Source organism: Lepus europaeus, chromosome 9 (genome assembly GCF_033115175.1).
Source record: "Lepus europaeus isolate LE1 chromosome 9, mLepTim1.pri, whole genome shotgun sequence".
In the NCBI taxonomy this organism is placed as follows: Eukaryota; Metazoa; Chordata; class Mammalia; order Lagomorpha; family Leporidae; genus Lepus; species Lepus europaeus.
Window position 1 is genome coordinate 71,707,273 of NC_084835.1, and position 20,426 is coordinate 71,727,698.

General features: G+C 57.8%; 2 protein-coding genes across 2 annotated transcripts; one reads left to right on the forward strand and one right to left on the reverse strand.

Moving 5' to 3' along the window:
• The first annotated feature begins 2,045 nt into the window (after positions 1 to 2,045).
• On the forward strand, positions 2,046 to 10,604 carry LOC133766326 (ral guanine nucleotide dissociation stimulator-like). Its single transcript, XM_062200013.1, has 14 exons — positions 2,046 to 2,060; positions 2,247 to 2,309; positions 3,394 to 3,447; positions 3,648 to 3,841; positions 5,052 to 5,245; positions 5,384 to 5,652; positions 6,297 to 6,512; positions 6,844 to 6,947; positions 7,393 to 7,462; positions 8,722 to 8,796; positions 9,206 to 9,280; positions 9,811 to 9,843; positions 10,198 to 10,319; positions 10,541 to 10,604. Exons 1-14 carry the CDS (start codon positions 2,046 to 2,048, stop codon positions 10,602 to 10,604), a joined length of 1,548 nt encoding a protein of 515 aa, XP_062055997.1.
• An 8,408-nt stretch (positions 10,605 to 19,012) lies between these two features.
• Positions 19,013 to 19,948, reverse strand: LOC133766327 (olfactory receptor 2L3-like). The gene has a single exon (XM_062200014.1). The coding sequence runs from the start codon at positions 19,946 to 19,948 to the stop codon at positions 19,013 to 19,015; it is 936 nt and encodes a 311-aa protein (XP_062055998.1).
• Positions 19,949 to 20,426: the final 478 nt, after the last annotated feature.

A 20,426-nucleotide genomic window follows, 5' to 3' on the forward strand; every position in this document is an offset into this window, starting at 1 on the left:
TGCGGTGCCGGCACACCGAGTTCTAGTCCCGGTTGGGGCGCCGGTTCTGTCCCGGCTGCCCCTCTTCCAGGCCAGCTCTCTGCTGTGGCAAGGGAGTGCAGTGGAGAATGGCTCAAGTGCTTGGGCCCTGCACCCCATGGGAGACCAGGATAGGCACCTGGCTCCTGCCATCGGATCAGCGCGGTGCGCCGGCCGCAGCGCGCCTACCGCGGCGGCCATTGGAGGGTGAACCAACGGCAAAAGGAAGACCTTTCTCTCTCTCTCTCTCTCTCTCTCTCTCACTGTCCACTCTGCCTGTCAAAAAATTAAAAAAAAAAGCAAATAAAAAATAGAAGTTTCAGTAAAAACAGAATGTGACCAGTTCAGTAGGAGACAGAGCAGGAAACGTAAGACTATTGCAGTGCCAGGATCCCATTTGGACACTGGTTCAAGTCCCGGCTATCTAATTCCGCTACTGCTCTATGGCCTGGGAAGGCAATAGAAGATGGCCCAAGTCCTTGGGCCCCTGCACCCATGTGGAAGACCCAGAAGAAGCTCCTGGCTCCTGGTCAGATTGGAGCAGCTCCAGCTGTTGCGGCCATTTGGAGTGAACCAGCAGATGGAAGACCTCTCTGTCTCTACCTCTGCCTCTCTGTAACTCTGCCTTCAAATATAACATATCTTAAAAAAAAAAAAAAGATTGGTGGAAAGAATTGTGGAAAGACCCCTGATGGCTACAGGTTTCTGATGGCTCTGACACACTGCCATTGGCGGGGTCAGGGTCTGGAGAAAAGCGGGGCTCTGTGTCAAGGAGGCCAGACTTTGCAGCATGGGGCTGAAGGTCCTGGGAGAGGACCCGTGTGGTGCTCAGGAGCCCGCTGAAGCTGACACTCGTGTTTGAAGGCTTGGGGGTGTCTGACGTGGGAAGGCAGCTCTGTCCTTACAGCAGGACAGAGTGCAAACACTGGTTCCAGCTCAGAGCTTTTGAGTGGGGGGCAGCATCTGAGCATGGAACAACCAGGACCAGACCTGACTCAGGATGGAGGGCCACCTTGTGGAGTGGAGAATACCCTGGCCCAGGCTGGGCTTCCACGAGTCACTCAGACTCCAGGTGATGCCATGACCTTGCCACCAGTTCCACCATTCACTCTCAGCATTCTAAATAAAAGCTCACACAGGAGCTGGTGCTGTGCTCTAGCAGGTGAAGCCACCGCCTGCTGTGCCAGCATCCCATAGGGGTGCCGCTTTGTGGCTCAGCTGTGCCACTTCTGATTCAGCCCCCTGCTAATGCGCCTGGGAAAGCAGCAGAAGATGGCCTAAGAACTTAGGGTGCGCCTAAGACACTGCCCTTGGCTTTCCTCACTGACCTTAGCTTGGATTTTAGGGGCCTTCCTAAGAAGCAGGCTACTGTCTTTGGAAATGATAGGAAAAGGAGGTTTAGACTCCAGCTGAGTGCCCTTCAGCCTGGGATCCTGACCCCATCCAGGTCTCCCAGGCACTGAGGGATGGGGCTGTGTTTGCAGAATTGTGCACAGTCAAGGGGATGGCATCGGGGCAGGAGAGGAACAGTCAGCAGCCCAGAGGGCCTTGGGAGCTCTTCCTGCTGGAAGGGTCCATGTCCTGGACCTGGAGGAAGTGACCTCACTTCCTTGGTGATGGGCCACAACAGACCATGGAACTCTGGTAACCAGGCACCCAGATTCTAGTGGTAGCCATTGCCAGCTCACTTGATAGGAAGCGTTGCAGGGAGAACTATGTTCCCTTGCTGCTGCCCTTCAAGGCGAGGCTCTGGCCGAGCCAAAGCCCAGAATGAAGGTCTCTTCCAGCGTGTAACACGCTGGCTGAGCTCTCACTATGGACGCCTGTGGCCACGGGGCAGGAGGCAGCCACAGGTAACACGGTTTAGGAGCCCTGGGAAGTCCCGGCCAGGCCCAGAGTCTCTGGTGACCCTGCGTGGGCTGTCCTCCCATCCCCATGAAGGGGACAAGAGGAGGGGCCCTTCCTGCACAGCACCAGGATTCAGGCATTGGAGGATGGCTGTAGTGTCGTCCGTACACATTCCAGGGATGGCGGATGGGAAAGTGGGTGTTGGGGGCCATTTTGTCTACTCAGGGGTTCCACGTGAGTTCTCCTGTGTCACCTGGAGTCCTCCTGGCTGGGGGTATACCCACATGTCCCTATGTATGTGACCTGGGGAGTGGAAATACGAGGTGTCTCCTGTGGGACACTGACGCCCTCTGGCCTGGCTCTGGGCACTCTGTTTGCAGGGCTCCACGCTGGAGATCAGCAATGATTCCCATGAGGAACTCATCTTCTCAGGCAATGGACAGGTGCGTCAGGCCAACAGCCGTGGACAGTGCTGGGCTGGGCTGAGGGAGGGGCCTAGGGAGATACACAGGCAGGGTCTCAAGATGACCAGGCTGGGCTGAGGACCAGAGCCTGGATATAGGCACCTCTGGGCCCCGTCCTGGTGTTTCCTACCCGAGTGACTGACCCCAGTCTCGTTCCTAAGAGATCTCGCCCCTCTGCTGCCCACTGACAGCTGGGTTATGGCAACCCCATGTTGGGTACTGGTGGGATGTTCAGGGGACAGGTTACTACTGGTACCCTGGATACGAAGTCAAGAGTGTCCACGTGTGTGACAGCAATGGGTTCCCCCCCAGCCCATGAATCCCGGGCAGGGGTCAGCTCCACTGTGCTTCATGACCTCCCCACAACCCACGACACAGAGAACCCAAACCCCACACACAGGGTGAGGCTTACACGAGAGAGAGAGAGAGAGAGAGAGAGAGAGAGAGAGAGAGAGAGAGAGAGAGACTACTCCATGCATGTGTCAGCAGCATGTCCCTGGGTCTCAGCCCTGGAGCCCCCACCCATCTTCATCCTGTTCCATGAGAAAGGACATTTGTCCTGTGGCTCAGAGGGGATTCCAGTGCTTGTCCCCAGCTGCCCTGCTGCAGGTCACGGCCTCAGAGAGCGCCCCTGGAAGCCTGGTCTGCTGGGCAGTCACAGCCCAGGGCCCCACACGAGGGCGGCCCTCACACAGGAGTTTGCACACAGTGCTGGGGGCTGGATGTCCCTGTCTCCTGCTTGTGCATGTCCATCTCCATTCCCGTGTTCTCGTGTTCTCCTGTGCTTCACTGTGTCCTTGTCCCCTCTCCTTATCAGCCTGGCAGACATGGGGCCCACACCATGGCCTGGCCTAACGTCCATCACCTCTTCAGGAGCACATGTGCACATGCAGCCACACTCGGGGACCCAGGTGTCAGAGCATCACCGTCACTCTCACAGGAGCTAATGCCCTGCTGAGACAGAGGCCCAGACAGCACATTCTGGGAGAGGGGCTGAGGTGTCCTCCTGGAGCAGCCATGGTCAGATCACCGTGCAGAAGGGCTGTGGCCGGGACACCGCCAGCTGCCATCTCTGCACTGCTGCTCCCAGCTGCTGGCCTCCCTGGGGGGATACTCTGCTCTCCCCACTCTCCCAACTGCTCTGTATGTGGCCAACAAAGTCACTCTGGGCCTTTCATGCACAACCCCCCAGGGATGTGAGGGGTCACCTGCTGCAGCTGGATGCCCTCTGGGAGGGGGTCTTCTCCCAGCCCAGACTCCCGTGGTTGGGGGTCCCTGGAGCCTCCTCTGACTCCTGTCCCTGCTGGTCCTCCCTAGTTTGGAGGTGTGTCCACACTGCACCTGGCAGAGGTCTGCCCCCTGCGGAGCCTGCAGCCAGGCACCAAGGCGAAACTGGAGGAGTCCCTGGTCCCGGCCTCCCCAGGAAGAACCATCGCTTACCTGTCCACTCTGCTGTGCTCATATGGCGACTTCAGCACTGTTCCGTATTTCCTGGACCAGATATTCCACAGGTGAGCGTCTGTGCCCTCCAGGCACAGGGGCCTCTGCTGCCCCCTAGCCATGGCTCTCTGTGCCTGCGTGCTCCTCTGAGAAGGGGGGTGGTGTGGGTGTGAGCCTCAGGAGTTGTACAGGGACCATGTGACTGCAGACATGGCAGGGGCCTGGTGCCTGCTCCGTGGCCAGGGCTGCTGGCACTGCGCTCATCCCTCTCCTTCTGGCCTCTGCACCCTCGGGACTCAATAGCCCACGGCACTCGAGGTTTGGAAAACCCCACAGAGAGCAGCCCTGCCTTCCCATCTGTAAAGGAGGCCTCCCAGCCCCAGTCCCTGATACAGACAGAGCAGGGCCCGGGCACTGGGTGTTGGGCCCAGGCCTCTCAATTCTCTGGCAAGGGTCCGTGTGGGGTTCATCCCCACAGCACGTGAATGTTAAGCACTCTGGGCAGTCACTTTGCAGACACGTGTCACAGCTCAGCGAGCAAAGCAGACAGCATTCCCGGGGCCTCATGACCTGGGAGGACCAGACTCTCCCAGCTGAACGCCTGCCCGGGTCCTGTTCACAGGGTCAGAGGGGAGAGGATCGTCCTCCCATGGTCTTGCCAGGATGTCAGAGCCCAGGCCCCACTAGGACGTCACAGACTGTGGGTCCAGTCGGAGGCCTTCTGTCCCTGCCAACTGTGGGAGCAAAATGTGGGCTGTGGCTGGGGAGGGACAGACAGGGTGTGGATCTCCCACTTCCTGTGACTCCTCTTAGAGCACTGAGGCCCGGGGACTCCCCGCGAAGGAAAGGAGAACAGAGCTGGGAAGGGGGTCCCAGACCTGCAAAGGAGAGAGGATGCTAGGGCGCAGAGCAGCCAGGGGTCCATAGCCAGGACAGGTGCTTCCCAGCTCCACCCATGCTCCCGGCCCCCTCCCCAGGATGCCAAGACCTAGAGAGGTCCTAGATACCTGCTCCTAAGTCTGCCTGGAGCCTCTGTGCTGAGCACCAGGGGCCCTCCCCTCAGGAAAGAAGGTCCCTGGGAGGCTGTCACCACGGGTGTGCACCAGCCCTGTTGACCAGGTCTGCCACGGCCAGGACAGCCCAGGAGGGCTTGGAGGGTGGGTCATGCTCTGGACAGGCTGAGGCATGCCCAGGGCCCCAGAGCCACAGAGGGGCCCCTGGCAGTGCAGTGTGGTGGCCAAGGCCAGCCTCTGACCCCGCTGCCCTCGCTTGCGTCCCCAGCAACATGGCTTCCTTCCTGGGACGCTGCAGAGACCTGTACGAGGCAGAGCTCCATGGCCACACCAGCCTTCCACTGCTGAAGATGAAGGTGGGCTGCAAGCCTGTCAGCCTGCCTGGAGGAGACCTGGGGACCCAGGTGTATTTTCTGTATGCCCTGCCCGGACACGCCCAGCGCCCTGAGGCCACAGCAGACGGTGAGGGGCAGCGCAGTCTGCAGGTCTCTCAGGGGTGGTGTTTGGGGCTGGACTCCCCTTCCAGGCGGTGCGACCCCTCGGGGTTTGCAGAGGCCACTGGAAGGTGATTCACGTTGGTGACCCTTTCTCTTCTTCCAGCTCCCGCTCTGCGTGCAGGGCCACCACCCTTCCGTGCACTGGCTCTCGAGCCAGCTGCAGCACCGCTGGCTCAGCCAGGACCTGCTCCAGAGCCAGGGCCAGCTTCCCCACGGGGCCTGCCCCCATGCGCACAGTCAGCACCAGGGCCAGCTCCACAGGCCTCCTCTGGATGGGCTGGGCCTGCAGAGGAGCTGCTTGGGGCGGAGATGGTTGACATCACCGCCTTCTCCCCCAGGATGATGGCAGAACAGCTCACGCTTCTGGATGCGGTGAGCAGCCGGCTCTGCTGGGCAGGGCCAGGACCACGGCGTCCCTGTGGCAGCTGGCGTCCCACACAAGCCCTGGCCAGAGTCAGCCCAGGCTCCATGTCAGCCCCAGTGTGACCTGGGCTCGTTTCTCATGTCCTAACCCACCTGTCCCCTGTGGACAGCAGAGATGGGGCACACTCATGCCAGGTGCACATAGCGGCAGACAGAAAGCTGGGCACGGTGTGGCCCGGAGGTGGTGGAGGGCACTCACTGTGGTGCAGCCAGGCCCCCTGTCCCTGCCAGTCTGCCCAGAATGCCTTACCTGTCTCAGCACTGATTAGGCTTCAGAGTTGGACGGGGTCCCAGAGCAGACACACAAACAGAGCCCCTTGGTGTAGCTGCCACAGGGAGGTGCGCTGGGATGGGGACAAGGAGCACAGGGCTGATGGCGATGGGCCGAGGGATGGGGAGTTGGCCAGGACACCCGGGAGAAAACACCTCTGTGTCTTCTCTCCAAGAATGGGCTCTGGGCCATGGGGCTCTGGGCACCCTCAGTGGGCTGCTGCTCCCACTGCTGTGAGCCCCATGCACAGCATCCTGGGAGTGTGGGCACCGGTGCACTCTGAGTGGGGGTGGCTGTGCCCATGGGTCACTCTCCTCCCCAGGAGCTGTTCCAGAAGGTCGTGCCCTTCCACTGCCTGGGCTCCGTCTGGACCAAGAGCAGCAAGAGAGGCAAGGAACACCTGGCCTCCACTGTCCATGCCACCGTCCAGCAGTTCAACTGCGTGACAAATTGTGTAGTAACCACATGCTTGGGGGACCCCAGCAGGAAGGCCACGGACAGGGCCCGTGTGGTGGAGCACTGGATCAAGGTGGCCAAGGTCAGCTGCGGGCGGCCAGGGCCCTTGCTCCCTGCACTCTGGGAATGGCCACTTTGCTCTATCAGCCCTTGGGAATACAACCTGTGGCTGAAGACCCTGCACAGACCCTGGGCCCTTCCTGGCAGGGAGGAGCCTGACCTGACTCACTTCCCCCAGGGGTGCATGCTCACCTGCCACCTGAACCTCCGTGTGGGTTGAACCCAATCTTCTCCCTGTGGGGTGGCCATGGTTCCCTTGTGCCTTCCTGTGGCTCCGTGGGCATCTGATGCAGGAGGGGGACGTCAGCCCAGGGGATCCAGGTGACTTCTCCCTCATCCGCTCTGCTCTCCAGGAGTGCCAGACCCTCAGGAACGTTTCCTCGGCCCATGCCATCCTCACTGCTCTACAGACCTCCCCAATTTGTCGCCTGCAAGAGACGTGGGGAGAAGTCTCCAGGTGGGTGCCTTCTCCCACAGGAGCACCAGGGTGTACCTGGGACCCTAGGACTCAGCACTAACCCCATGATCTGGGAGGGGCCAGACGTGGACTCTAAGGGGAGGCATGGGGAACGTCACCTTCGAGACCCCTAGACCTTCTGCCTCATGTTTGCCTCAGGATGCTATTTGCTTTGCTGTCAGGCACCAGTTCTTGAATAGTGCTCCTGGGCAGCACCGGAGCTCCCTGTGCAGGTGAACGTGAGGCAGAACGGTGCTGCTCCGTGGAGGGGAGGGGCCCAGGAGAACCACTTGAGCTCCCCCCGTCCCCTGGGCCCCAGGGCTTCGGGAACTCAGTGGAAACTCACCTGGGCCGTGTGCATCCTCCTTGCTCTCGAGCAAAGGGAGCTGCACTCACCACCCTCCCATCACACCGAGTGGCTCCTCCTGGTTTCCCATCTCCACAGGAAAAGCTGCAAAAAATTTGAGCGCCTGTGTGAGAAGGACAATGGCTTGAGCAGGGATCGGCTCACCAAGGTAGGGGGCTGGGAAGTGGGGTAAGTGTTTGGGGGTAGGGTGAGGGGTGGAGTGAGGGCCTGGGGCAGGGGTGGTGTTGGCCGGCAGGACAGGCTCTGTGCGCCTGACCCCACCCGGGCTGTGTGGCAGAGTGGCAGGAAGGACTTCCCTCCTTCCACAGGGTGACCTCGGTTCCTCACAAAGCCAGGCCCTGCCTGGGATCTGCCTGCCCAGGACCTGCATGGGGAAGGCCACCCGCCTGCACTGGGGAGGGGGGAACTGAACACGGGTGTCCCAGGGCCCGTGGTCCATGGTTTCCGAGCATCAGGTGCAGTGGGCACATGAGAAACAGATGCACCTGTGGCTGTGATGCCCGTCCTGCCCTGACCCACTGCCCATCGCCTGAGGTCCTGGGATTCTCACCCTGCCCAGGGCAATGACATCATCTGCAGGTAGACGAGGAGAAGCTCCTGAGGCCTCCTCACACATGCCTGGTGGCTCTGTCCTGACCACATCTCAATGCCTTCCACCTAAGGGAGGAAGCAAAGTGTCGCCACCCAGAGCCTGTGCAGGCCCTGCCTGTCACTCAGAGATGATCCCTGGGGGCCACGCCCTGAGTGGCAGGGGAGATGTGCAGCAGAAGCTGTGGTTCGTCCTTGACCCTGCTGGGGGTGGGGGGAGCACCCAGTGGGGCTGGGTGGCCAGCACCTATCAGCCAGGCCTCCTGAGACCACCTGGCCCTCTCCCTCCATGGCTGTGCCTGGCCAGGGACCAGGACACAGAGAGCCCTGATGGACTCCTGGCCAGGGGTGCAGCTGGGGTTGTGGTGAAGCAGTGGGGTGCCAGTCAGCTGGGGGCAGGGCAGGCTCTCCTGTGTGGCCCTGGGCTGGTCACTGCCCATGGCCTCTGATTTCTCAAGTAGAGGATGGGGCTGGTGAGCCTGTTGTGCAGAGCTCACGGGGGTCGGTGAGGCACCAGGAAGGGTGATGTGTGGTGCAGGGCCTGGCCTTCCTCCCAGGGGACAGTGAGGAGGAGGAGGGCAGGCGTAGGATGCTGAGTCAGGACAGCTGTGGGGGGGGGCACCCAGCACCCTCACTAGCCAAGGAGCAGACCCAGGGAGGCCCCTTGCTCAAGGTGCCCCCAGTGAGGGTGGGAGCCACAGCATCCAGCCAGAGTGCACTTGGGGGAGGGGCTCAGACATGCAGGGCCCCAGCAGAGGGCCCAGGTGTGGGCAGGGGTGGGAAGGACAGGCCCTATGACCCTGACCTTGATCCTGGCAGAAGGGGGCCTTCAAGCTTGCTGCCCGGGAGCAGAATCCACAGAGAGCCCAGATGAGGCTGCGGAAACAACAGAAGGTGCGTGTGCCCGGGCGAGGGGACTCCTCCGTCACACCGGGGCCCGAGCCACAGGAGCAGGGCTAACACCTCCAGCCCTCCCTGCGGTCCCCACACTGCCTCAGTGGCCTCCACCGGAGAGACCAGAGCCAGGGCCTGGGGCAGCTGGGCTCTCAGTGCACTTGGGGCTGAGGTGGCGCTGGTCGAAACAGGGCCTGTGTGCCCTTGGACATCCCAGCAGGAGTCCTAGGGGTGCCTGCTGTCCTGGGAGTAGCTGGGAGGATGGAGAATGGGGGAGGCTGCCAAGGTCCTGGAGGGCTCCCGGGGGGAGACATGAGCCAGGGTCCAGGAGCTGGGGTGGAGGGGTCTCTGGGGCAGGGCTTGGGTGGCACCTGAGAGCAGGTGCTCATCACCACCCCCTGCGGCACAGGGAGTCGTCCCCTTTCTTGGCACTTACCTGAAATACCTGGTGATGTTGGACACTGTGATGGGGGACTCTGTGCATGTGAGTGATCCTGGGGCAGGTGGGGTGGGCCCGGGTCCCTGAGGCTGGCGGGGGCAGGTGCGGGGAGAGCCTGTACTGCATTCTTAGCCTTCTGCGCTGCCAGCCCTTCTCCTGAACCTCACAGCCGTCCCTGGGGCTGGGGCTTCACTGCCTCTGCCCTGTGAGTGTCGGGGCCTCCAACTGGGTGCCCCTCCCTCTCCTGGAGGGACAAAGCTACACAAGGTCTTGGCTGAGCCTCCTTGGCCTCCCCCTTGGGTAGGCTCCATGGGCAGGAGAGAAATTGGGCCCAGCAAGGTCAGGAAGCACTGACATGGCCAAGCACCCTCGCCCATCCCAGCCTCTGTTTCCCTCCTGTCACCAGGCAGGGTGAGAACAGCAGGTGCCTGAGCCTCAGCTGCCAGGTCCCCTCTCCAGAGCTCACCCAGATCCTTGTCCTTTCCCACCCGCATCCCCTTGACGGCCTCATGAAGGGGAGGGTCGGGGCTGGGCCTGGCTGGGGGCAGTTCTGATGGACTCTGTCTGCCTTCCAGCAGGCTGACTTCAGCTTCGAGAAACTGAATAAGGTGAGCAGCTGTGGCCTCACTCAGGGCAGGAGGGCACTGGGGGTCACAGGTGGTCCTGTTCAGGACCCCCATGCATCATCCCTGCAGCTTTGCTCTATTAGGAGGGCTGGGTGCACATGAGGGGGAGACCCATCCCTAGGGTGGGTGCGGGTAGAGGACTGGAATCAAGGAGAAGCCCCTGGGGAGGGGCTGTTGGCACCCCTGTCGAAGGCCAGGGTGCGGCCTGCATGGGCTGGATTGGAGGAGGCCTCTTTAGAGGAAACACCCAGAACCCCGCGGCCCCTCCCCTACCAGGTCCCCACAGCGTTCCCAGCCCAGGCGCTGACCGTGTCCTGTGTGTCCCTCTGTCCCCAGGAAATTACAGTCCTGCAAGAAATCCAACTGCTGCAGGTGGCAGCGAGCAATTATTATTTTAAGCGTGATGAGGAGTTTGGCGTGTGGTTCCGGTCTGTGGAGTATCTCACTGAGAAGGAGAGGTGAGTGATGGGCAGGAATTGGGTGAAGCCCAGGGGTGTTGGGGGTGGGGAGGGCTCTCCCTGCTGTGCAGCTGGGGGAGCACCATCCAGGCCCCCTGGTGGCAGCAGGCCCTGTCCTATGGGCACTGCTGGCCCCCAGGACTGCAGCTCCTGGGCAGGCCCTGGGAGGGAGGCCTGAGCTGAGGCTCTTGGTGGACTCATGGCTGTGCTCTCTCCGTTAGCTACGCCCTGTCCCGCCAGCTGGAGCCCTCTGCCAAGAGGCCCGCAGCAGCCTCAAGGCCATGAACACCATCATGATGCCCTCGTGACCGAGTGCTGGGACCTCAGGGGCACATCTGAGCTCATTGGGAGCCTGGTGCCTGGGACAGTGGCCTCCCTGCTGTGAAGCTGAGGCCTGCGTTGTGTCAGTTTAATTGCCCCTCTTATGTTCTCTCCTTTCCCCCATTGAACTATAGTCACTGTTAGTAGCAGCTCCCTGTTAGAGTTTTATTAAAGTTAATGTAAATATGTTGCACCATGAGTTTCATGCTTCCTCGTCATCGCTTCCCCGTAACTGAGGTTGTGAGCGGTGTTCCACCGTGCAAATGCGCCGTGGGCATGGGCCCCTCCTAGTTGCGGCTCCTGGAGCTGCACCTCGCTGGGTGAGGTTCCCTGAGGTTCTTCTCCTAAGAGGCGCTGGCAGATCACTTGGTGCCTGGTGTAAAAATCCTGCCTGGCTCCTCTTGCACTTTCTGCCCTGGGTTTAGGATGTTGGGTCCAGCCTGGCCTGGCCTGGCTGTGGTGGGCATATGGGAGGTGAACCAGCAGATGGAAGGTCTCTCTATCTCTGTGTTTGCCTTCCAAATAAATAAAAGAGGGGCTGGTGCTGTGGCATGGTGGGTAAAGCTATCACCTGCAGTGCTGGCATCAGGGGTGTGTTCGAGTCCCGGCTGCTCTCCTTCTAATCCAGTCTCTGCTATGGCCTGGGAAAACAGTGTGGGATGGCCCCAGTCCTTGGGCCCCTGCACCTACGCAGGAGACCCAGAAGAAACTCTGGCTCCTGGCATCTGATCAGCCCAGCTCCAGCCATTGTGGCCATTTGGGGAGTGAACCAGCAAATGGAAGACCTCTCTCTCTCTGCCTCTACCTCTAGCTTTCAAACAAACAAATCTTTTTTTTAAAACTTTTATTTATTGAATATAAATTTGCAAAGTACAGCTTATGGATGACAATGGCTCCCCCCCCCCCATAACTTCCCTCCCACGCCCAACCCTCCCCTTTCTCGCTCCTTCTCCCCTTCCATTCACATCGAGATTCATTTTCATTTCTCTTATATACAGAAGATCAGTTTAGTATATTTTAAGTGAAGATTTCAACAATTTGCAGCCACATAGAAACACAAAGTGAAAAATACTGTTTGAGTACTAGTTGTAGCATTAAATCACAATGTACAGCACATTAAGGACCAAGATCCTACATGAGGAATAAGTGCACAGTGACTCCTGTTGTTGACTTAACAATTTGACACTCTTGTTTATGGTCTCAGTAATCTCCCTAGGCTCCAGTCATGACAAACAAACAAATCTTTAAAAAATAAAGAAAAAAATAGGCCGACGCCGCAGCTCACTAGGCTAATCCTCCGCCTTGCGGCGCTGGCACACCGGGTTCTAGTCCCGGTCGGGGCACCGATCCTGTCCCGGTGGCCCCTCTTCCAGGCCAGCTCTCTGCTGTGGCCAGGGAGTGCAGTGGAGGATGGCCCAAGTTCTTGGGCCCTGTACCCCATGGGAGACAAGGATAAGCACCTGGCTCCTGCCATCGGAACAGCGCGGTGCGCTGGCCGCAGCGCGCCTACCGCGGCAGCCATTGGAGGGTGAACCAACGGCAAAAAGGAAGACCTTTCTGTCTCCCTCTACTGTCCACTCTGCCTGTCAAAAAACAAAACAAAACAAAACAGAAAAACAAAACAAAAAACACACATTTAAATAAAAAAGAAAATAAAAAAATAAAAAGCATATTAGATGGAATGCAAAAATACTACCACAATGTCATAATGCTTTATCAAAAGTTTGTTTTGATATCTGTACCACTACGGGACACACTAATGGCTAGTATCCCTAAGACATCCAGATGAATGTGTTGCTTGCTTTTCACAGGAACAAGCCGTCTGTTCCTGGAAATAATGGACACACTAAGGGCTGGGCTTCCTGGCAGCAGGTGCCCCTTCCTGACAGTTGCTTTGTTTTCTCATTTTCCGTCTTCTCTGTATTAACTGTTCTATGTCTCCGCATTTTCACTGGAACTTGCATCTTCAACCTCTGAGGCGACAGCAGTGCTGCAGGGTCAGCACCTGTGCCTGTGGACGGCACATTTGTCTTCAAGTCCCCTTAGGTAGAGTTGTCTTAGGGAACGTTCCTGACACACACCTCGGAGCCACCAGCTTTGCAGAAGCTAGGCACACCTGAGGGGAGTCCCAGGGCGTCGGGCACCAGTGCTGACACACGGTGGGGCCAACCAACACCTGACGCTTGCTGTAGATGATGTCGGAGGGCAGGGGCTCTACCTGGCCTTTCCGATTCCCAAGGCTGACTTGAACTTGTCTTCTTGCACTTTGCTGTGTCTCACCTTTGCCACCGTTGAATCACTGCGTGAGTATTCACCATCAGGCACATGGCAGGGTGTTCCGGTTGGGGCTCTGAGTGCTGGTATTTCAACTGTGGCACAGGTTTTGGTGACACGGCACAGATCTGTCAGGTATGTATGTAGTGGAGGAGCTACGGCATAGAAGCTGCATCTCTGCACCCTGGGAGACACTGCCGGGTTCCTGGAATGCTTGCAGCATTGCACACCCACAGCACGAGCTCCCTTGCATGCCCCCCTCCCTGCCAACGAGGAGCTGTCATTCCCATGTGATTGCCTGACTGCTCTGTGCATTCATGCTCAAAACATCATGTTATACAAAATAATGTTATCAGTCAATTTAGGAATTCAAGCACCAAAAAGGGCTTCAAGACCAGAAATTAGTGAATTGACTGAGGTATGTAAGTATTAGGCAAACAGAACAAACAAGTTAAAGCTGTAACTTCGACATCATTTAAATAAATAGGCACGTCAGTCTGCTCATCAGGCATGTGGCGTGACCACAGTGTGCATAAGCTGTGCTGGGGGGGGGGGCTGCTTTGCTCTCCTTCATTTTTGGGGTGCAGTTTTCTGTGTGCTCCCCTGAGGCTCCCCGAGGGCAGCGCCTGTCCACATAGGTGTGGTCCATGCCTGGTCATCCCACCCAGGCACTGAGCCCAGCATCCACAAGCACGTGTTCCCGGAAACTGCACCCCCCAGGGAGCGGCGGCCTCTCCCCCACCCGGGTTGCACCTAGCAAGGACCGGACCTGGGGCCACACATAGATATAGCCCCAATAACGGGAATGACCCCATGGAAGTGGCAGGTGCTAAGATGACCATGCGTGGGAGTCAGGCGAGGGAAGGCTGGTGTGAGGGACAGAGATCCCGGCAGGACAGTGGGGTGTCGTAGCCAGGGTCACCTGGGCCCCCCGAGTCCCCACGCTTACTTCAGCACTGGCTGCTGCTGGGAAGCCCTCCGGAGCCCTGCCGCCGTGGCGAGGAAGCTGTATGTGCAGCTCTGTCGCTGAGGGTCGTGCACGGGGAAGATGAGGAACAGAGCCACGGATCCCCTGCCAAGGACAAGTCTCCTGAGAAGAGATGAGCCTTGCTGGCTCACGCCCCTGATGGGTTGTTAGTGCGCCCCAACCTGGCCCATCCCAGTGGAAGGAGAGAAATGGAGCCCAGTGCTGACGGGCTGGGCACGGGTGCTCTTCTTCCACGGCGCTTGTGGGAATAGTTTCCCTCGTTTCTGGGGAAGACTGGACAGTCTAGATTTCGTGAAAACGGAACTCTGTTAATTTCCCCAGCCCCAGAACCTAGAGAGTCACTTTGGACATACAAGTCTCAGTCAACAAACACTTGGCCAAGTGGACGCTACGTGTCGGGTCCTGTTGTCGCAGGAGTTCTGGGGTTGGCATGTGGGAGGCGTGAGAGAGCAGTGGCCGCATCTGCCGCTCCAGCCACTCAGGTCTGTGTCTCTTCCCCACGAGGGGTGCCGGCTGCTTCCTTTTACCGAATCCCTCGGAAGTGACACCGCGTCTGTGTCGCAGCTCTTGCTGTTACAGTTCTGATGTTACCGCTCTGTGGACCACTGCCTCTCCTCTTCCACCGGGTCACAGCTTCTCTCCCCTTTGCTCCCTGAGCATCGTGGTCTCCTGGGCTACAACTGTTCTTCTCTGCCAGATTCTCTGAGGAGTGCGGCAGTCTTTGGTGCCACAGCTCCTGCTGTCTGCTGGATCCTATCTGGGATGAGTGAGGCACTGGGACAAGGAGGGAGTGAGCAAAGCGAAGGTTTAAGAAGGAGGCAGAGAAAGCCCCCCCTCCCCGTAGCCACAGGGCTGCTCCCCAAGTGGCTGGGGAAGGTACCGCCTATGTCACTGGCATTCCACGTGGGAGCTGGTTTGAGTGCCAGCTGCTCCACTTCTTGTCCAGCTCCCTGCCAATGTGCCTGGGGAGAGCAGCAGAAGATGGCCTGGGGGCTTTGGCCCCTGCCACCACATGGGAGACCCAGATGAAGCTCCTGGCTCTGGCTTCAGCCTGGCTCAGCCCCCGCCATTCTGCCAACTGAGGAGTAAACCAGCTGAAGGAAGTTCTCTCTCTCTCTCTCTTTCTCTCCCTCTCTTTTTCCCCCTCTCCCCCTCTCCCCCTCTCTCCCTCTCCCCCTGTCCTCCTTCCCCTTTCCTTCTCTCCCTCCCTGTAACTCTGACTTTAAAATAAATAAATCTTAAAAAATAAAAAATAAAAACTGCCTGGCTGGGATTTTTACACAATTCCAAAGGTTCAAGTTCACCTGATTGGTCAAGTAGCAAGATAATGAGGTAGTATATATAAACCAATCAGGGAGCCACCAGAGCCAAAGTATGATTGGCTTGACCAGGAACCAATCACGGAGCTCACGCTACATGTGGAAGTGGGGAGTGTGTTCAAACAGGTCCAGAGCAGGCGGCACTGTTCAGCAGCTGGAACCACATCTGGAGGTGACGTCGAACCTGTGTCCCACCCTCCGTCCCTCAGAGTTCCTGGATGGCCAAGTCAGGCGGGGTCTTCCTTTCCTTCCCAGGGCCCTGGGGTCCCTATCAGAGGCAGGAGGAGTCTATGTCTCCTCCCCAGGAGATGGGGCACATGCTTTACCACATTCCATTTTTTAAAATTTTTAAAAATACTTATTTGAAAGAGTTACAGAGAGAGAGGGAGAGACAGGGATAGAGGCCAGGAGTGAGTGAACAAATGGAAAAGGAAGACCTTTCTCATGTGTCTCTCTCTCTCTCACTGTCCACTCTGCCTGTCAAAATAAATAAATAAATAAATAAATAAATAAAATGTTTAAGACATCACCTCTAAGCACACTTATGGCAGCATCGTTGCTTGGTAGCAGAGAAAATGCACACAGAGTGAACGCCACGTGAGAGAGACTGACAGACCCACGCTAGGAGCAGCATCAGCCACAGAAAGGAACACGTCCGCTGACCAGACTTCCCTGAGAATGCAGAGAAAACAGAAATAACACGTATGATGGAACCCACCCTTTCACCAAGGCAGGCCAAACGAAGCCCGAAAAGTAGGCAGAGTAGTTGGGGGTTAGCAGCAGCCCCTGGGGACAGGTGGAAGCTGGCCCTCACGACAGAGAAATCCCCCCAGGTCCCCGATTTGGGCGTATCGGAACCCCACGATCGCAGTTCCCAGTCGCCAGACAGTCGAGAGAGGGCTCCTGTGACCATCAGCAGAACAAGGTCAGGAGGTTCAGACCCCTGTGGACCACACATGTGGACAACGGCAGGCCTGCCGCACACGGTGCTTGAGAGGTTAGAAAAGTGGTCCCCAGGCCTGTTTGGTCCCTCCCACGGGTCCATTCAGCATCTGGAAGCCCAGGGCCACTGCTAGTGGTAGGTCAGCAGTCAAGAGGGCTGGATTTGGGGTATCCAGAGAGAAGCAAGGACAAGCCAGACCTCGCTTTGTCTTTGCACCTGCATGGCCGGCTCGCGAGAGTGTAGGCTGTTGCTGCTGCTCTGCCTTCTAAGGCCCCCACGCGCCACGCTCTAGGGAGACTCCACGCAGGACCCAAACCAGGAATAACCTGGGGCGACCGCGAGCAGAGGATTGGCTGCTGCTGCCCACCTGTACCCACACCCCACAGAGGGATGGCGAGGGACCGAGGGCTGTTGTTGAATGGCTAATTGGCAAACGTGGAGGCTGGAGGGGCTCTGAGGGGCTTACAGAGAAAGCCACATCTCTCATGGGGCAAAAGGCAGAGTAGTGGGCAGCTGGCCCAGTGTTAAAATCAGAATTCCTAAGACGCTACTTGGCAGGGCCAGTGCAGTGGCATAGCGGGCAAAGCCACCCTGCAAAGCCAGCATCCTGCATGGCTGGAGCCCTGGAAGCTCCACTTTTGGTCCAGCTCCCTGCTAATCCACCTGTGAAAGCAGCAAAGGATGGCCCAAGTGCTTGGGCCACTGCAGCCATGTGGGAGACCCGGAAGAAGCTCCTGGCTCCTGATTTGGCCTGGCCCAGCCCTGCACACTGCTGCCCTCTGGGGAATGAACCAGCAAATGGAAGAGATTCTCTCTCTCTCTCTCTCTCTCTCTCTCTCTCTCCACCCCCGCCTCTGGTCTCTTTCTCTCTCTCTTCTCTCTCTCTCTCACTCTCTCTCTCTCTCTCCACCCCTGTCTCTTTCTCTCTCTCTCTCTCCCTCTCCCCCTCCCTCCCTCCCTCTCTCTCTCCCTGTCTCTTTCACTCTCTTTGCCTTTCAAACAAATAAATAAATGTTTTTTTGAAAAAAGACTGGAACTTCATGCATATAAGAGGTCTTCAAAAAGTTATGAATTGTGGAAAAACCATGCATAGATCTCAAAGCTGTTTTGTATTAAAAGAAATGGATGTTTTTGTTGCACTTTCCATGAATTTTTGGAAGAGTTCTTGTAACACCGAACACTTCCTCAGAAGCAAAGACAGAAGAACCACTCAAGGATCCAATGTCAAAGTCACTGCTGGGTGCCTCGCAGCACTGTCTCTCCCGGCTGGGGTGTGGCGGCTGCTATTCGGTGAGCGGACTTGCCAGGGAAAGGCCTGGCTCTCACCAGAAGATCATTGCATGAGGATGCATGGAAAGAGGGGTGAACCAGGCACTCGAGGCTGAGAAGAATGAGTGTCCCAGGAGGCTGACGGGGCACAGAGGAGGGACACTGAGGAGGCAGACAGTGAAACGGGGGCTGCAAGGTCACTCCCCAGAGGACACGTCACTCCCCAGGGACATGTCACTCCCCAGGGACACCTCATTCCCAAGGACACATCATTCCCCAAGGACACGTCACTCCCCAGGGACACATCATCCCAAGGCCATCCAGTCACCGTATCCATGATGGAGACCCCAGGATCACTAAGAAGCTCACGGTCAGCACTGAGGTGAGAGAGCTGGACACGAAGCTTGTGTCCCGAAGCCACAGAGGCTGGTGGCAGCAATGACTAAATGCATGTGAACTAGGAGCTTGGAGGGACCAGCATGTGGGGAGTGGGCAGACGGCCAACTGCAATCTCAGGAGCAAACAGACGCACAAGCAGCTTGCTCTTAGCCAAGCAACCCCCAAGGCCAACATCAGAGGTGGAGACTAAAGCTGTTGTCCAGTCTAGAGTCCCAGTTGCACACTTTGTTCTCCATCCCTACACAACGCTCAGGGCCAGAACCCACTGATGGAAGCAGACTCAGATTCACGGAGTGAGCAGCCGGCAGGGCGATGGCGAGCGTGTCCAGGCCGCACATCTCTACTCTGAGGTGCTCCTAGATTGCTCCAACTGCCACACTTCCCACGAGCTAGCAGGCAGCTGCCACAAGAAAGGTTCACGCACAGAACTGTGCGGCTGCGTGTGGACAGATTGCTCGGGGAGGGGTGCAAGTCTGGGAAGAGACCCTCTGAGGTGTCAGGGAGGGCCTCACGGGAAGAGAGTGAACAGGGAGAGAAGCCCACGTGGCTGTCCAGGGACACAGTGGCCCCGGGGTGTGCAGTGCACTGACCCAGAGTCCGACCCTTCCCCTGCAAGGCAGGGAAGCTGGAGCCTGGAATGTGCATGTTTAGCTGTGGAGATCATGGCAGCTCATCGTGTGAGGCAAAGGCATACTCACATGACGCTGCCCTGAGAGTGCGCGCTCACGCCTCGAACGTGAACCCCGGTAGGTGCACCCCACACCTGGGGCTCAATAAGCCCCTTTCATGAGCATCTTGCACTACAGGAGATGCCATCAGGGTGCAGATTGGACTTTGGAATTAAAATGATTTGCTCTGCTAAATACCAGACACACTTGGCAAAGGTGAACCCATTTTGTGACCCCAGCATGGGTTCCTAATGTATTTGCAGGAACTTTAGAGATTTCAGAGCCGATTTAATGAAAACATGAAAGAATTGTAATAGGTTCCTGACTTGATAAGGCTCCAGGGATATTTACAACAAAAGCAAAGCAGCCTCCTGCAGAGGTCTGGGACTCACAGCCAAAACTTCATTCAGAAAGAACTCTCATCATGGTCTCCTGAAGCCGCGAGCACAGCCCGCTCCCCCAGCCCGGCCTCTGCTCTGCTCACCCCCACAGCCTGTCGCTGTCTCCGCTCCCTAGGAAGCCCCACACCTCCCCGCCAGCTTCCGGAGTGCAGCCAGCACCTGCTTGTTCCTCAGGCTGTAGATGAGGGGGTTCAGCATCGGGGTGAGCACGTTGCTGAACACAGACAGCGCCTGGTCCTGCTCTGGGCTGTGGGAAGAGGTGAAGCTCATGTAAATGAAGATGTTCGGGCGGAAGAAGAGACTCACCACCGTGAGGTGGGAGGAGCAGGTGGCCAGGACCTTCCGCCTGCCCTTGACGGAGCTCATGCGGAGCACAGCGAGGAAGATGAGCGTGTAGGAGGCTGTGATGAGACCGAAGGGGACGACCAGCAGCACCACGCTGGTCACCACCACCACGGACTGATACACGGACGTGTCCTCGCAGGACAGCTTGATGAGGACAGGGACCTCGCAGAAGAAGTGCTGGATCTCCCGGGACCCACAGATGGGGAAGTGCAGAGGGTAAACTGTGTGAACCAAGGAGCTGGCCGAGCCTCCAACCCAACACCCAGCCACCATGTGCAGGCAGAACCTGGGGCTCATGATGGCGGGGTAGCGCAGTGGGTTGCACACAGCCACGCAGCGGTCATACGCCATGAGGGTCAGGATGAGGCACTCAGACATCCCCAGCAACAGGAAGAAGAAGCTCTGTGTCCCGCAGCCAACCCAGGAGATGCCCCTCTCCCCTGTGAAGAAGTTGGTGGCCATCTTGGGGACGATGGTGGAGGTCAGTGTCAGGTCGATGAGGGAGAGCTGGCTGAGCAGGACGTACATGGGCGTGTGCAGCCGGGCGTCCCCCAGGATCAGGACGATCAGAAGAGCGTTTCCCAGGAAGGCCAGGACGTAGACGAGGACCACGGCGGCATTGAGGAGCAGGGAGTGCCGGGACCCAGGGAAGAGCCCGGCCAGGAGGAAGTCCGTGGCCGAAGAGGCGTTCCCACCCACCATGCCGCTGCAGGCACAAGGGAGACCACAAGTGCCACCACCACGCGTGACAGACTCGTGTCAGTCTGGGGGCCAGCGTTCGAGAACCTTCCCCCCAGCTCCGGGTTCTCACATAGCCTTTGCCCGCATCTCAGGGAGAGCACTTTCCCGTGTCTCTTGAACAATCACCTGACTTGGTAAATACAGAATACTGGACACACGACCCACGCCAGCACTAACCGGCCTCTGCTGAGCTGAGTTCTTCCGATTTTCTTCTTTCTTTCTAAGTTGGAGAATCCTGTAAATACGAACACCCATTTCTAGAAATACAGGCTTAAACTGCTACACACTGTTTATGTTAGCCGTGGGCCCTAGCTAAGAACTTTTGTGCATTGGAGCACAAATGAAGGAAATTCTAATCAGTTCTTTCAATTTGGCTTTATAAATTATAAATCAATTACTTGGTTACATCCTAATGAAATATCCTACTGTTTGCTTTCCT